The sequence below is a fragment of the Pogona vitticeps genome, chromosome Z, assembly GCF_051106095.1.
Source record: "Pogona vitticeps strain Pit_001003342236 chromosome Z, PviZW2.1, whole genome shotgun sequence".
NCBI classification, from domain to species: Eukaryota; Metazoa; Chordata; class Lepidosauria; order Squamata; family Agamidae; genus Pogona; species Pogona vitticeps.
This window is the reverse complement of record NC_135799.1, coordinates 2,237,622-2,255,332: the sequence shown is the minus strand read 5'-3', so window position 1 is coordinate 2,255,332 and position 17,711 is coordinate 2,237,622. Positions and strand designations below refer to the sequence as shown.

At 45.9% G+C, this 17,711-nt stretch overlaps 3 protein-coding genes and 1 pseudogene across 4 annotated transcripts in view; 3 read left to right on the top strand and 1 right to left on the bottom strand.

Annotated features, from left to right (window-relative positions):
* The window catches only part of LOC140702929 (uncharacterized), a 547,856-nt pseudogene that overhangs the window by 15,983 nt on the left and 514,162 nt on the right, over positions 1 to 17,711 (bottom strand). The gene's annotated exons all lie outside the window — the stretch shown is intronic.
* LOC140702944 (uncharacterized) overlaps positions 1 to 17,711 on the top strand; it is a 540,061-nt gene that overhangs the window by 32,367 nt on the left and 489,983 nt on the right. The window lies entirely within an intron of this gene.
* On the top strand, positions 9,701 to 13,734 carry LOC144585078 (uncharacterized). Its single transcript, XM_078382590.1, has one exon. It carries the CDS (start codon positions 13,361 to 13,363, stop codon positions 13,685 to 13,687), a length of 327 nt encoding a protein of 108 aa, XP_078238716.1. The 5' UTR covers positions 9,701 to 13,360; the 3' UTR covers positions 13,688 to 13,734.
* Positions 16,197 to 17,669, top strand: LOC144585071 (uncharacterized). Its single transcript, XM_078382557.1, has one exon. The coding sequence runs from the start codon at positions 16,270 to 16,272 to the stop codon at positions 17,359 to 17,361; it is 1,092 nt and encodes a 363-aa protein (XP_078238683.1). The 5' UTR covers positions 16,197 to 16,269; the 3' UTR covers positions 17,362 to 17,669.

Sequence of the window (17,711 nt, the reverse complement as noted above, 5' to 3'; positions counted from 1 at the left end):
GCACGGTGCCCCACATCCGGTTCTATTGGGGGAACGCAGCGCCGGAAGCAGCCCCTCCTCCCCATCCTCTAAAACTTTCGTAGCTCTACGTCCTTCCGGAGGATGGAGACTAAAAGTTACCAGATCTATGCCCCTCCCACTCCTGCTCCCCCCTCCTCTTCTCAACGGCGATTCGTTGAGAGGAAAGGGAGGGGGGAGAACGTAGAGCTACAAAAGCTGTAGAGGAGGGGCTGTTTCCGGAAGCCGAGGCCGTGCCCCCTCCTCCCTCCCCTTTTTTGTCTCGCTATTTCTTTCTGGCCTCTTTTCCCGCTTCAGGCTCTGGATGGAGGTGGGGGCGATTTGGGGCCTTTTATTTGGGGGGGGAGAGAGGGGGAGGGGGAGGCACTCCTCACACCTCACACTCTGTGGAATCTTTTGTGTGTGTTTGTGGGGGAAAAGAGGCAGGAAGTCAGGGCGGGGCCGAGACCCCGGTACTCCGAAGGGGCAGGAGGGACACCGACCCCCCCTTGTTGTGGTTGTTTCACCCCCCCGAACTTCTCCAGCTAAAGTCTCAGCGTGACCCCCCCCAGGAAACCACTTTTCTTGGGGGGAATTTCCTGGAAAGCCCCAAGTGGGAAATGGGGGCCGTTTTGGTGGGTGGGGGTGCAAGGGAGTGGGAGGAGGGGGTGGGGGGAGGACGGGGCACAGAGAAATGGGGCTTGGAGGAGGGAGAAGACAGGGGGTCAGGTGGGAGGGAGGGGTGTGGATGATGAGGATGATATTTCTATGGCAGCCAAGGCTGAAGCCCCTGCAAAGGAGGGAAGTTCCTGTCACGGGAACCAGGCCCTGACCTGAACCCAGACCCTCCACCCCCCCTTCCATGCTTTTCCCACCCACAGGAATGGGGGCAGGAGAGCCCCTGGGGGGAGGGGCTGCACGATTCCTACACTGGGAAAAGTGTGTGTGTATGTGTGTGTGCGTGCATGGAGTCTTGTGTGAGGTTTGCTGATGATGATTTTGGGTTTATAAAAATATTCTCAGGAAATTGTCTGAATCTCCTCTTGGTTTCCAGGAAGAGACTTTCTTAGAGGCAGGAAATTCAGTCATTAGATTCTTAATTAGCTTAGAATTCATTCATTTATTCAAAATTACTTTTATCCTGCCTTTCCCCTCTTTGCTTCTTTATGTCTTAACTGTTTTCGTTGGCGCAGGGGACGGTGGTCGGCTGGATGGCCGGACCTTGGGGCTTGAGGAGCTGAGCGAAGGTCCTCCTGGAAGGTCTTAGAAAGCAGGCGGAAGTTGTGTGTCATCATCACATGGGGGGGCTGCCGGACCACCACATTCTTCTCCATAGCCTCTTTCCAGTTTTTCATACTTCTGTGCAATAGTACGGGGAATTAATGGAAACCTGAAACCCTCCACAGGCTGAGGGTCAAGGGGTTGAACAGGAGTCCCCCCCAGCACCCCCGCCGTTCCCAGAGTGACACCACGCAAGGGAACATCCCAGAATCTGACTCCCCTTTTCATCAAGTGACCACTCCTCCCCCAGACACAAAGCCATGGTCAGGGCTGTGAAGGGCAAAGAGCAGAAGAGGGTCTCCCGCAGAGTCCAGGGGTCCCCAACTTCATGCCTCCAGAGGTTCTTGGACTGCAACTCACAGAAGCCTTCACCACCCCCTCTGCTGGACAGGATTCTTGGGAGCGGAAGTCCAAGAACATCCGGAGGCCCAAGGTTGGGGGGACCCCCTGCTGTAGACCTTCTGGGCGGCTGCCTTGGGTGTGGCCACTCTTCAGCCACCCTTTGCTCTGTTAGGCTCGGCCTCCTTTTTCCTGCTGGCAAGGCGGGCACGAGATTGTACAGCAGTTTTGGGCTATATCCTGGCTTTTGGCGTCTTGGGTATAGAAGCACACAACCCCCCTCACATACACATTCATAAACTAAAGGGTATTTTTTGAAGAATTGAATTCTCCAGATTGTCAAAAAGACAAAGGCTTTTATGCTAAGGGAAGGCTTTTGGTTTTGTCCATCCGAGAAGGCTCCAGAATGATTTATTTTTATTTTTCTCTCCCAAGGATGAGGTGAGACTCCGCTGATGCTCTCTGGCATTTCTCTGGATGAAAAGACAAGAATCAAACTCCAAAGCCCCCAAAAAACCTGAATAGCAGGTGAGATCTCTTTCATTCTTTGGGACTAGAAGCACCACTGTGTTTGTTTATTTATTAAATGATAACCCTATGATTAACAGGATGCTAATCCTGAATTACATCAGTATTTCAGAGAATTTTAGCCCAATCACAGAAAGCATCAGGAGCGTTTGGAGGGCGCCTTCTACCAGACCTTCCATGGTGCCTGGTGAGTGCAAGAGTTGCCACCGAGGTGGGCGTGACAATGCAAAGGAGACTGAGTTGGTGGGTGTTTGTGCATTTATCGGGCCCCAGGCATGGATTTTAGAGAAGGTGCCACTTTAAGCAAGTGGTAGATGGAGCACATGCACACACAGAAACACACACACACACACACACACGTACATGCATACGTACATAAATGTGGGTTGAGGATTTCTCCCCTAAGGTTCCCAAAGAGTTTTTTTTAAAAATTGTCAAGATCTTTGTCCACCATTTCCCCAAAACTTACTGAATCTGTTGCAGAAACGTCATTGAAATAAAGTTTGCGGATGATCTTTGGTCATAAGAGGACATCAAAAGAAAATGTTTCCATTTTGAATCCCAACATCAGATGAAGGGGTGAAATATAAATGGAGACAGAGAGTATAGGATCCGATGGACCTCTTCATTATTGAGGAAAAAAATGAGAGAAGGAAAATAAAATAGGATGCAAGTCATTTCATTTATGATCCCCTTTCTGTTTTTCATTGCCTCTAGCTTCAGTCTTTTTTCAATGGTCTCCTCATTTTTCCTAATTTTTTACCTTCTCCTTCCTTTCTTTACTATTCTTTTGCCCATTTTTCTGATGGAACTATGTTTAGTCGTGACATCCTCTCTTCTCCCACTGTCTTTCCTATTTGCTTGCTATCTTGTATCTGTTTCATCCAAATTTTTATAAACCCATTAAAAATTTTCTGGATAATTTCTCAACCACTTTGGTCAGAGGGGAGATTGGTGGACTTAATACTTCCCTACCAACTTCCTAACATGCTGTAGTTTTCCATGTATAAGATGGTACAGTGGTGCCTCGCTTAGCGAGCGCACCGTACAACGACGAATCTGTATAGCGATCCCCTTTTTCGGGATCGCTATATGGAGCGCCCAATCGCCGCACCTCGCTTTGCGACGATTGGGCGTCCCACGGCCATTTTGGAGCTGCCGATCAGCTGATCGGCGGCTCCAAAATGGGCGCGGGAGGACCCGAAATGGCCCCGCGCTGTGTTTTCGCGCCCTTGGCAAGCGAGGGGAGGGCGCGAAAACGCGGCGTGGCGCCATTTCGGGTCCGTTTTGAAGCCGCAAAACAGCTGTTTTGCGGCTTCAAAATGGCCGCGGACGACCCGAAATGGCCCCGCGCCGCGTTTTCGCGCCCTCCCCTCGCTTGCCAAGGGCGCGAAAACGCCGCGCGGGGCCATTTCGGGTCCCCCGCAGCAGTTTTGAAGCCGCAAAACAGCTGTTTTGCAGCTTCAAAACGGCTGCAGGCAACCCAAAATGGCCCCGCGCGGCGTTTTCGCGCCCTCCCCTCGCTTGCCGAGGGCGTGAAAACGCCGCGCGGGGCCATTTCGGGTCCGTTTTGAAGCCGCAAAACAGCTGTTTTGAGGCTTCAAAACGACCCGAAATGGCCCCCCACGGCGTTTTCGCGCCCTCGGCAAGCGAGGGGAGGGCGCGAAAATGGCTGCCCAGGGCCAGGAAACTTCTCTAAGTGGGAAGTTTAGGGCCGATTTGGAACGCATTAAATGAAGTTTAATGCGTTCCAATGGCTTTTTACTTCCCGCTTAGCGAAGATTTCGTATAGCGAAGGTTAATCCGGAACGGATTAACCTCGCTATACGGGGCACCACTGTATTTTTTCCACACCTCACTGGTTACACAGAAGTAAGCTGAGAGGATGGAGAAAACAAAAAAGGGCACGTATGTTGCCTCTGTAAACAGGCTTCCTTCAATCATGAGGCTTAACTTCCTACAGTCAGTAAACTTAGCTTGATCCAATCACGAGTCTTGTGGAACTGACGTCAGCTGATGCTCTACAAACCGATTGGGACACACCTCATTGGAGGTGGAGACTGCAGGCTCAGAAGCAACAGGGACTACTAATGTCCGAGTATTCTGAACCCAGAGGCTGAATACTCAAAGCTACATTTTCTTAATTTTGGGGTTAGAAAAGAGTCTGTGTGGGTCTTATGAACAAAGGTGTCTTATAAATGGAAAAATACAGTATTTTGTAAGAACAGGATTATCAGTCTTTTTAACCAATTCCCCAATGTTTTCTTTGAAAAAAAAATGTTATCCAAAATTCCCTCCCTTCCATGCATTTCTAATTGTTTTCATATTAAATATTTATTGTTGGTTATAAGCCTAGAGTGGTCGTTTTGACCAGATAGGCGGGGTATAACTAGAATGAATAAATAAATAAATAAATAAATAAATAAATAAATAAATAAATAAATAAATAAATAAATAAATAATACCTGAAATACATCCTATTTGATTTCCTATATTTGATATTGGTTATCTGACAACCTTCTTTTTGTAATATTTACCAACATATTAATCCTAGCTTTCTTACTATTATTGCAATATGTATTATTCATCACTCGCCATTATTTTAACTACTGTATTTTTCGCTCCATAAGACACACCTTTCCATAAGATGCACCAAATTTTTAGGAGAAGAAAACAGGAAGAAAACAATCTGCTTTCTTCTCCTAAAATTTGGTGAGCCTTATGGAGAGGTCCATCTTATGGAACACACCCTAGGGTCCTAGGGTGTGTTCCAGGACCCTTTGGAGACTCACCCTGCCCCCCCAGGGGCCAGAGGGGGTGAAATTGCCACCTTCTGGGACTCTTCTGAAGCTTTCCAAGCCTCAGAAGAGCCGCAGAAGGTGGCAATTTTGCCCCCTCTGGTCCCCGGGGGGCGAGGGTGAGTCTCCAAAGGGTCCTAGGGTGTGTTCCAGGACCCTTTAGAGACTAACCTTGTCCCCCCACAGGTCAGAGGGGGCAAAATCGCCACCTCTTGGGGCTCTTCTGAAGCTTCCCAAGCCTCAGAAGAGCCCCAGAAGGTGGTGATTTTGCCCCCTCTGGCCCCCAGGGGGCAGAGTGAGTCTCCAAAGGGTCCTAGGGTGTGTTCCAGGGTCCCTTGGAGACTCGCCCTGCCCCCCCGGGGTCCAAAGGGGGCAAAATCACCACCATTTGGGGCTCTTTTGAGAGTTGTGAGACTTCAGAAGAGCCCCAAAAGGTGGCAATTTCACCAGCGCTGACCCCGTGCAGGGGTGGGGGTAGCGTCGCAAGGGTCCTGAAAGGCTCACCCAGATCCTTGGGACGCTCCCGCCACATCCCCCACGGGGCCAGGGGGGGTGAAACTGCCAGGTTCTGGGAGTCTTTTGAGGCTTCCCAAGCCTCAAAAGATGCCCAGAATCTGGCGATTTCACCGGCACTGGCCCTGTGCGGGGGTGGGGGTACCGTCGCAAGGGACCGGGTGAGCCTTCCAGGACCCTTGTGATGCTCCCCCCACCTGGAAGCTGGTGATTTTGCTCACGCTGGCCCCGTTGGGTGGGGGGAGCATCGTATGGGTCCTGGAAGGCTCACCTGGACCCTTGCGACGCTCCCCTCCATGGGACCAGCGGGGACCGAATTGCTGCCTTCGCTCCATAAGACTAATGGACTTTCCTCCCCACATTTTGGGGGGGAGTGCGTCTTATGGAGCAAAAAATACGGTACTTACCCATAATCTTTATTGGTAACATCCAGAATAGGAAATATAATTTAGGGATCTATTTCATTTTAAGTAATGCATTTCTGCCAAACCACAAAATGTTTCATGTTTTATATTCCTTTATCTTTTTACTTATCTTGTTCTTCAACCTATCAGAATTGATTTTAATTTCATCTTGTAATTTCCAAGTAATCTTTACCCAAGTGTGCTAGGGAAGAAAATAAATAAATAAGGTCTGTTCCATGGACAGAGTGTTGGTGGTTGTTCGGGTAAGCTTTCCTTCATTCCAGACTGGTGTGCAAGCTTTGGAGTCCTCCAGAACTCTTCATCAGCCTCAGTAGTGCTTATGTCAGAGTGGCACAGTTTTTAGCAGTGACTGTTGCCGAAGCCCCATGTTGCAGTCCCAGAGACACTAGACTTCTAGCAACTAAGTCTATTGACATTTATATACAGCAGCAACAGCATAACAGTCCACAATCATCTGCATTAGCCAAGAGAAAGACGTTATTACCCAGTGTCCATATAGACTATCACACTGTCCAGTCTGTGGTCAGAGACCTGACGTCATCTTCAACCTTAAGTTGCGTGTTCCCGTGTCCTTGTCGGGCACACCTGCTGAACACTTTGGACATGATCTCTATGCTGAGTGTTCATGGCTGTAAAATTCAGGTTCTGTTTGCTTTGGCTTATTTTATATAACTTTACAGCATGAATGTGGGATATTTGCTTCTGTAGCCGGGATTCAAAAAAAAAAAAGTTCCAGTATTGCTGCACAATGTTGTGCCTGTGTTGCCAGCAGGAGAAAAAGTTGCCAAGCTTCCCATAGGAGAGGGCAGCCTGAATATTGACAGCAGGACTGGGAGCAGTGAAGATGGTCTACCCAGGACACCCTCTCTTCTGCTCCCTGCCACCCACACTTGCTGAAAAACAGCCCTGATCTTTGAACTTGGGTTTGGGAGAGAAGCGGTGGACTGTCAGACTGTCAGCTTCTGGGATTTCCCCTTGTGGGATGTCACTCTGTGAACGGTAGTGGTGCTGGAGGACTCCTGCTCCACCTCTTGGCCACTGGAGTGTACAGAACATATGAGTGTTTGCTCACGAGTCCACTCTCAGCCTGACCGCCCTTAAGCAAAGGGGCAGCAACGAATGCTCTGCCTGACCTGCTTTTATACCAACTTCAGCCCCTACAATCCCAGGCGCCTGCCCGTGGCTACAGCAGCCTCAAACTTTCCCAGTGAATCAGCTTCAGGGTTTTGGCTGACCTACACGCAGTTTGTTTCTCTGGCTTTCCTATGTGAGTACGTTGAAGAATTAAATTTACTGAATTTGTCAGTGACCTGATCTATACGAACATTTTGACATAAAATTCCCAAAATAACATAGATGCTGATGAATAAAAAGTAAACTAATTTACATCTCCTTTCACTTCTCTCCAAAAATCCTGCATATCAGTTCTATTTATCAGTTTATTTCATATGATAATATTATACCTTGTTTCATTCTTGGTAGGGTTTAATTCATCTTCCTCTTCATCCATTAACATTTATCTTTATTTATCAAGACTTTAAACCATTCCATTTTAGCATCCTATCTCCATTTGGTCCCATACTCTGATGACATACCCCAGCAAAGCAACACCCAATTTTCCTTTAAAAAATCCCTAATCCATAAACCCTCACCGCAACATTTAATAATATTTCCCCTCTCTTTTTGGCAAGATCCTACCTGGCCACGGTCAAGTGCAAAGTCCTGCACCTTGGAAAAAGAAACCACTTGCACACTTACAAGATGGGGGATACTTGGCTCAGAAAAACTAGGAGCGAGAGGGATGTTGGAATTGTTGTAGATCTCAAGCTAAATATGAGCCAACAATGGCTTTTTCTTAATCCAGGTTCTCCAGCTCTTCCTTCCCTTTCTCTTTTCATGGGTTCACCATTTTCAATATATTTATGGATTTGCAATGCCTTTAAATAAAGTACTGTACAGTGGAAGAAATTTGCAAGTAAACCATGGAACTTTTCCAGTAAAACCTCAATTCTAATCAAACCCTCTCCTTGTATTTCTGAGTAAGCTGGCTGGATAGCTCTGTGGTTTAAATATCTGGTTGCAGAACCAGAGGTTCCTTGCTGTGTCTCCCACGGATAAGGTCAGCTTGTGTGGCCTTTGGAAAACTGCAAGGTCCCAGAACCAGGGAATGGGGAACGACTTTTGAGTATTCTCTATCTAGAAACCCCCGAAAAAAGGGTTGCCATCAGTCAGAATTGACTTGATGGCCCATGTTTAATAGTATTTTGGATAGTGGTTAATATTAATCAACTATATTTTCCCGTCACTGGCCCTTTGGGAAGTATCAATTCAGGCAAGGGGAGCCCAATGTTGTTTGCACAATACGGCAAATTTTTCAAATGTTCCCAGTCAAGCTTTCAGGAGACATATGCCTTTCAAAGGAGTCAAAGACAGAGCAAATTTTTGGTTTGACCTCCAGTTAGATTCTGCTCTCTGCTATATTCTCAAGACATCTCCTTTTTTCTCTATCAGGTAACACACGATGGCCAGAATTATAGTTCTTCTGGCCCCGAAAACAGTCAAGGGTGAAGCTGGGAAGAAAAGCTTGGAAAAACCCATGAGCTAAAGGAGAAATGGCTTAAACGCCTGAAGTGTGGAGAAAGATTCAGACCAGTGCCACTAGTTCAGTTTAAAGAACTCACCCTGGGGAGAAATGATACAAAAACAGTCCCGATTTGTCACAGATTTTACCTTCATCCAAACAGCTGCGGTTGGACTCATATTTTTCACCCCGTCCTTCAACACCGACTACAACACCGTCGTCACGAAGAGCTCCTTCTACCAACATGGCCCAGAAGGACCATATCCTTTCATCTACTCTTCCTCCCAAACAATCCTGTACCAAGCAGCTGCCTAGTGAGAATTCTCTCCTGGACTGTGATGTTATAGAACTTGTGAAACATTACTCTACATTAACTGCAAGAACGGTTTCCCAGATTTTTTCTCAGCTTACTTTTCTTACAGATTTCTTAAAGGGCCCACGCCCTAGTTTTCCACAGTCTCCATCTTGCCTCCATAGAACATCGGACAAACCTAACTCTGACGTTTGCAAGGCAATTCCTCCTTGCCTCCTTCCTGATGGATGTCTTCCTCAAGCTCCTCCTAAATCCACAATGCACTTGGTCTATGTTCCTTACGCTGCTGTTATTACAGTCTGTCCCCCTAGCGGTTTCACAAGCTGTCCACGCTGGTCTAGAACCTTCCTGGCGAAGAGACATCTCGCCTTCCTTTTAAAAGTGAATACCCGGAACATCGATCTCTCCAGGATTGAGACTTTGTCAACATCCTATCACTCAACTAGACTACTGCTGACCTTTCATTCGAATTATGTTCCTGGGATGCTATTCTCGTCTGTGAACCTATTACGACGTTGGGGTGTTACCCCTCACCGCTTCTTCAAGAATACCATCACTGCCAAGCTTATTTCAACGAAAGCTTCCCAGCAATCTCCTTCCATTGGCGCCTCTCCCTCGCCCAAGAGGACAAACTCGTCTCGAACTCTCAGATCTATTCACCCTCCCTCGGATTCCTTGCTGCTTGCCTTTACTTCGCCTATACCTCCATCTCCAACGAGTGATGAAGCACCCCATGTCCCTAGGCTGATGGACCACCTGACATCTCCCTTGATCCCCTCTTCCTCCATCCTGCAACACTCCTCTATTTCTCAGGAGAAGCCTCAAGACCTCATCTCAGATCTCCAGCCAGACACTGTGTCTGCCTCAATCCAACTGGAAGCTTGTGACTGCCTTCCTGCATGCTCCAATCCTCCTGCTGCTTCTCCTCCCCATATTCCCCTATCTCCCGCATGTATTGTCAACCGGGGTGCCTCAACCAGCTCTTTCGCATTGGTCGACGCTATGTCCCAGAAACCCCCTCCACTTAATTTTGATTTTACCAACCTTATTCCTGCACTAGATGCTCCAGCCTCACCCTCTGACCCTGCCCGTCCTCTAGTCCCTGACCCCATTCTGCCTTCTGTGAATTCCTCCCCTCTTCTAGACTCTAACACTGCCTCCTGCTGACTGACTGTTCCCCCCCTGGCCCCCCCATCTCCCCAACCCTCCCTCCAACTGATCTCTTGGAATATAGGTGGCTGGAGAAAAAAAGCCTCGGATAAAGATCTGCTTAAGTTTCTCTCTAGCTTTGATATTATTCTCCTACAGGAGACCTGGTTATTAGCCCCTCCATCTATCCCGGGTTTTTCTACTTACCATCTCCCGGCTGTTAAATCTAAATCAAGTGGGCGCCCCTCCGCGGGTCTTTGTTGCTTTTTTAAACCCTCCTCCCTATTTAACCTCATTTCCATCCCTTCCCCCTCATCCTATATTCAAATTTTCCTCCTTCAGTACGGCGAATTTAAAATTCTACTTCTTAACCTTTATTTCCCGCCTCCATCCTCTTCTCTGAATAGCACCTGGATGGAGGTAGAGAATCTTGTCAATCTTAATCTGGAAGCTAATCCATCTGCCCATATTTTGATCTTGGGGGACTTTAATACCCGGTTAGGACCCAATAATTCTGCTCTAGCCAAACAAATAAATTTGGAGTTTGATGAGTCGTTTCCCCCCTGGCTCAATTGCCCAAGGACTTCCAGAGACAAGATTATCACTCCTCATGCTACCTTTTTAATCAATCTCTGCCTCAACCTTCATATTGCCATCCTCAATGGCACATGGGGTAAGGACATTCCTGGGGAATATACCCATCTTTCTATTAGGGGACCAAGCGTAATTGATTACGCCATTGCTTCTCCAGCCCTCCTCCCTTTTCTCTCTGATTTCTCTGTTGGAGCCCGTGCCGACAGTGATCACTTGCCTCTTCTTTTGTCCCTAACCTTTCCCTCTTCGCTTCCCTCCCCTCTAACCCCCCCTTCACAACTTTCCTCCCGTCTTAAATGGTCTCCTCAAACAGAAACTGACTTCTTTTCTTGGACTCTACTACCAGAGATTTCCAATCTTAACCGTACCATTGCTACAACTGACTCTATCTCCACAGCTATTACCTCCTACAACACTCTTCTTGACTCCTTAGTTATCTCTCTTAGCAGTCCAACTAACCTCCCTTCTCATAACCGAGCTACCTCTTGGTTTGATTCTGACTGTTGGCAGGCTAAGAAGCAAGTTAGGTCCCTCTTTCACTCCTTCCGCCTTAACCCTACCCCAGCCTCTTTACATCTCTACCTTATTGCCAGAAGATCCTGCTTATTATTCCTAGACTCAAAAAAACATCTTTCCGCCCAACGCAAGTGGTCTGACCTGCTTCAAGCAATTCTATCACATAATTACAAGGCCTTCTGGTCTCTGGTTTCTTCCTCCACTACTTCCTTTTCTCCCGATCCTTCCTCCTCTATCTCTTTGGAGGTATGGATAGCCCACTTCTCTACAATTTTTTTCTCCCCGAATTTTAACCCCTCTCCCGATTCCTCACTGCAGGCCCTCTCTGATTGGCCTCCCGTTAGCTCTGATGAAATATTGGATTTAATCAGCTCATTGAAATCTGGTAAGGCTCCAGGCCCAGATCAAATCCTCACTGAGATTCTGACCAGTAACCCTCACTGGTGGTCTCACTCCTTGGCCAATCTCTTCACTTTAGTTAACCACTCTGGTATCTTTCCCAACTCCTGGTTAATTTCCACCCTGATCCCAATATTTAAAAAAGGTGATCCCTCCCTACCCAGTAACTACCGTCCAATCAGTCTTTTATCCTATATTGGCAAACTCTATTCAAAACTTCTTCTTTCCAAACTTTCTGCTTGGGCCTCTTCCATCAATCTTCCGGGGAAAGAGCAAATAGGCTTTCGCTCTGGAGCCTCCACCCTTGATCACGCTCTTCTTTTGTCTCATCTAGCAGAAAAATACTCCATCCACCATAAATCTAGACTGTTCGCCGCTTTTGTAGATCTTCAAGGTGCCTTTGACTCCGTTAACAGATCTCTTTTATGGGACAAACTATCCCAATGGGGCATTGACCCTCGACTACTCTTTCTGCTTAGGCGCCTTCATTCTTCAAACTCATGCCAGATCCGTCTTCCAAACTCCAATATTCTATCTGATAGGTTTCAAGTCAACAGGGGTGTCCGTCAAGGGTGCATATTAGCCCCCTTACTGTTTAACTTGTTCTTAGCAGATCTTCCCCCTTTCTTATCTAAAGCTGCCAACTCTTCCCCTTCTCTTAATGGTGCCCCTCTTTCAGTCCTCCTTTACGCAGATGATGCAGTCCTGCTCTCCCTTTCCAAAGCCGGCCTGCGTCTCCTTTTAGCCAAATTTCAAGATTACTGTTCCGTTAATGATCTTTGTATAAATTCCTCCAAAACAAAAATAGTTGTTTTTTCTAAATCTAGTCCTTTGTCCTTTTGGTCAGTCGGTACACACTCCTACCAGCAAGTGCCAACATTTAAATACCTTGGGCTGACTTTTCACCACAAACTAAACTGGACTCCACATAAAAAACTGGTTATTTCCACATCAACTACCCAACTCAATGCAATTTCAAAATTTCATTATCTTTCGGGCAACCAATTTATCCCAGCAGCCATGCATATTTTTCAGTGTAAGCTCCTATCCCACCTTTTTTATGGGGTGCCCATCTGGATAGAGGCCGTAAACCATGACATTGATTCCATTGCTGCTGCTTTTTTCAGAAAGATCTTAGGTGTTCCCAATATGATCCGCCTCTCCACCATGGTACTCGAATTGGGAACCCACCTTCCGTCTACCCTTGCCTGGGTTACCACCTTCAAATACTGGCTCCGCATCCATCTCCACTCTAACTCTAACTCTCTCCTTTTTGATCTTCTTAGTGATTCTTACACATCGAAATGGTTCCAACTGATCGATTCTAAACTTCTCTCTTTAGGACTGAATCTAGAATCCCTTTTCGATCTTGGATTACAACAGGCCCATTCCTTGATCAAGCACAAACTTTGGCAGCTCGAGTATGAGACACTTTCAGCCGATTTGAACCCCACCTGTTCTCCCCTTTTTTTTCAGTCTTTCTCCTTCCCTAGGACGTCCTTCCAACTACTTCTCTTTACTGACTAATCCTGACCAGAGAAGAGCATTTATGCAAGCTCGTCTGAATATCTTCCCATCGGCGGTCCATGTAGGCCGTTTCTCCAAGATTCCCCGTGCAAATAGGCTCTGTTTCTTCTGTCATACTTTACCAGATTCCCTGGATCATATTTTATTTCACTGCCCGGCTCATTCTTCTTTGAGAAAGCTCTGTCTTGAACCGTGGCTTTCTCTTTTTCCCAACTCCCTAGTTTTTTTCCTGAGCGATTCTTGTCCTTTGATTACATCTGCCATTGCTGGATATCTATTGGAAATTTCTATTTTAACCCATAATCTATGATATTCCCCGTTGCTTTGAGAGTATTTTTCACCTTACTTTTCCCTTTGATTATTGTTTGTTTGTACCTATGTTTTCCTGTTGTCTGTTCATATGCCAATAAAGGAATCGAAATCGAATCGATACAAAAACATGAAATGTGAAAAGAGTTTCAGCGGGAGAAGAAATCTGCGTTCACATCAAAGGACCCATACTGGGGAGAAACCACATAAATGCATGGAATGTGGAAAGAGCTTTAGTTGCAGTGGTAACTTTACATCACATCAAAGGACCCACACTGGGGAGAAACCACATAAGTGCATGGAATGTGGAAAGAGCTTTAGTCACAGTAGTGACCTTAAGGTACATCAAAGGACCCACACTGGGGAGAAACCACATAAATGCATGGAATGTGGAAAGAGCTTTAGTCAGAGCTCCTGATAAGTTAAGAAGGCATAAGGAGCTCATTCAATTTTGTGCTGGTTTCCACTGGAAAGAATAAACAACAAAATGCTGAAGTAATGCAAAACAGAGAAAAAAGAGAATAAATGGAGTACATTTTGAAGTGCCTCTTGTGATGTCATCTTCACCCTTAAGTTGCGTGTTCCCGTGTCCTTGTCGGGCACACCTGCTGAACACTTTGGACATGATCTCTATGCTGAGTGTTCATGGCTGTAAAATTCAGGTTCTGTTTGCTTTGGCTTATTTTATATAACTTTACAGCATGAATGTGGGATATTTGCTTCCGTAGCCGGGATTCAAAAAAAAAAACAACTTCCAGTATTGCTGCACAATGTTGTGCCTGTGTTGCCAGCAGGGGGAAAAAGTTGCCAAGCTTCCCACAGGAGAGGGCAGCCTGAATATTGACAGCAGGACTGGGAGCAGTGAAGATGGTTTACCCAGGACCCCCTCTCTTCTGCTCCCTGCCATCCACACTACCTGAAAGACAGCCCTGACCTTTGCCTTGGGTTTGAGAGAGTAGCGGTGGACTGTCGGACTGTCAGCTTCTGGGATTTCCCCTTGTGGGATGTCGCTCTGTGAATGGTAGTGGTGCTGGAGGACTCCTGCTTCACCTCTTGGCCACTGGAGTGTACAGAACATATGAGTGTTTGCTCACGAGTCCACTCTCAGCCTGACCACCCTTAAGCAAAGGGGCAGCAACGAATGCTCTGCCTGACCTGCTTTTATACCATCTTCAGCCCCTACAATCCCAGGGGCCTGCCCGTGGCTACAGCAGCCTCAAACTTTCCCAGTGAATCAGCTTCAGGGGTTTGGCTGACCTACACGCAGTTTGCTTCTCTGGCTTTCCTATGTGAGTAGGTTGAAGAATTAAATTTACTGAATTTCTCAGTGACCTGATCTATACGAACATTTTGACATAAAATTCCTGTACGTAACCTCCACCTCCTAGCTTCTTTATAATCACATGTACCCTTAAACCTCATATTTACCAATATGTGATCTGCTACTTTTATTAACCCTACGTCTGTCTTACAAACTCTAAATCACAATCACTAGATGCAAATATATATAATCTATCCTAAAATAACATAGATGCTGATGAATAAAAAGTAAACTAATTTACATCTCCTTTTACTTCTCTCCAAAAATCCTGCATGTCAGTTCTATTTATCAGTTTATTTCATATGATAATATTATACCTTGTTTCATTCTTGGTAGGGTTTAATTTATCTTCCTCTTCATCCATGAACATTTATCTTTATTTATCAAGACTTTAAACCATTCCATTTTAGCATCCTATCTCCATTTGGTCCCATACTCTGATGACATACCCCAGCAAAGCAACACCCAATTTTCCTTTAAAAAAACCCTAATCCATAAACCCTCACCGCAACATTTAATAATATTTCCCCCCTCTTTTTGGCAAGATCCTACCTGGCCACGGTCAAGTGCAAAGTCCTGCATCTTGGAATAAGAAACCACTTGCACACTTACAAGATGGGGGATACTTGGCTCAGAAAAACTATGAGCGAGAGGGATGTTGGAATTGTTGTAGATCTCAAGCAGTGGAAGAAATTTGCAAGTAAACCATGGAACTTTTCCAGTAAAACCTCAATTCTAATCAAACCCTCTCCTTGTATTTCTGAGTAAGCTGGCTGGATAGCTCTGTGGTTTAAATATCTGGTTGCAGAACCAGAGGATGCCTGCTGTTTCTCCCACGGATAAGGTCAGCTTGTGTGGCCTTTGGAAAACAGCAGGGTCTCAGAAACAGGGAAAGGGGAAAGACTTTAGAGTATTTTCTACCTAGAAACCCCCGAAAAAAGGGTTGCCATCAGTCAGAATTGACTTGATGGCCCATGTTTAATAGTATTTTGGATAGTGGTTAATATTAATCAACTATATTTTCCCATCACTGGCCCTTTGGGAAGTATCAATTCAGGCAAGTGGAGTCCAATGTTGTTTGCACAATACGGCAAATTTTTCAAATGTTGCCAGTCAAGCCTTCAGGAGACATATGCCTTTCAAAGGAGTCAAAGACAGAGCAAATTTTTGGTTTGACCTCCAGTTAGATTCTGCTCTCTGCTATATTCTCAAGACATCTCCTTTTTTCTCTATCAGGTAACACACGATGGCCAGAATTATACTTCTAGCCCTGAAAACAGTCAAGTGTGAAGCTGGGAAGAAAAGCTTAGAAAAACCCATGAGCTAATGGAGAAATGGCTTAAACGCCTGAAGTGTGGAGAAAGCTTCAGACCAGTGCCACTAGTTCAGTTTAAAGAACTCACCCTGGGGAGAAATGATACAAAAACATGAAATGTGAAAAGAGTTTCAGCGGGAGAAGAAATCTGCGTTCACATCAAAGGACCCACACGGGGGAGAAACCACATAAATGCACGGAATGTGGAAAGACCTTTAGTCACAGTGGTCATTTTAGGATACATGAAAGAACCCACACTGGGGAGAAACCACATAAATGCATCGAATGTGGAAAGAGCTTTAGTCACAGTAGTCCGCTTAGGTCACATCAAAGGACCCACACTGGGGAGAAACCACATAAATGCATGGAATGTGGAAAGAGCTTTAGTCGCAGTGGTGACCTTACGTTACATCTAAGGACCCACACTGGGGAGAAACCACATAAATGCATGGAATGTGGAAAGAGCTTTAGTCACAGTGGTAATCTTAGGTTACATCAAAGGACCCACACTGGGGAGAAACCACATAAATGCACGGAATGTGGAAAGAGCTTTAGTCAGAGTGGTAACCTTAGGGTACATCAAAGGACCCACACTGGGGAGAAACCACATAAATGCATGGAATGTGGAAAGAGCTTTAGTCGCAGTGGTGACCTTACGTCACATCTAAGGACCCACACTGGGGAGAAACCACATAAATGCACGGAATGTGGAAAGAGCTTTATTCACAGTGGTCATCTTAGGTCACATCAAAGGACCCACACTGGGGAGAAACCACATAAATGCACGGAATGTGGAAAGACCTTTAGTCACAGTGGTCATTTTAGGATACATGAAAGAACCCATACTGGGGAGAAACCACATAAATGCATTGAATGTGGAAAGAGCTTTAGTCACAGTAGTCCGCTTAGGTCACATCAAAGGACCCACACTGGGGAGAAACCACATAAATGCATGGAATGTGGAAAGAGCTTTAGTCGCAGTGGTGACCTTACGTTACATCTAAGGACCCACACTGGGGAGAAACCACATAAATGCATGGAATGTGGAAAGAGCTTTAGTCACAGTGGTAATCTTAGGTTACATCAAAGGACCCACACTGGGGAGAAACCACATAAATGCACGGAATGTGGAAAGAGCTTTAGTCACAGTGGTAATCTTAGGTTACATCTAAGGACCCACACTGGGGAGAAACCACATAAATGCACGGAATGTGGAAAGAGCTTTAGTCAGAGTGGTAACCTTAGGGTACATCAAAGGACCCACACTGGGGAGAAACCACATAAATGCATCGAATGTGGAAAGAGCTTTAGTCACAGTGGTAATCTTAGGTTACATCAAAGGACCCACACTGGGGAGAAACCATATAAATGCATGGAATGTGGAAAGAGCTTTAGTCGCAGTGGTAACCTTAGGGTACATCAAAGGTCTCACATTCGGGAGAAACCACATAAATGAATGGAATGAGCTTTAGTTGCAGTGATGCCCTTAGGTTACATCAAGGAACCTGCACTGGGGAGAAACCACATGAATGCATGGAATGTGGAAAGAGCTTTGTCATGGTTTACCATTTGTTTTAAAAAACGCCGGTGCTTCATTTCAGAGGATAGACAAGCTTTTGCATGGTCTTACATTTGCTAGTGTTTATCTTGATGATATTGCAGTTTTCAGTTCTGATTTTGAATCTCACATGTCACACATTGAAAGTGTGTTGTCTAGAATCCAGCAAGCAGGATTGACAGTCAAAGAGACTAAATGTCAGTGGATGTGGGGAAAAGTCATGTGCTTGGGTCATTTAATTGGACAAG

Excerpts from the sequence above, each read along its gene's own strand:
- LOC144585071 (XM_078382557.1), top strand. The coding sequence starts at position 16,270 with ATGGAATGTGGAAAGAGCTTTAGTCGCAGTGGTGACCTTACGTTACAT.
- LOC144585078 (XM_078382590.1), top strand. The coding sequence starts at position 13,361 with ATGCCAATAAAGGAATCGAAATCGAATCGATACAAAAACATGAAATGT.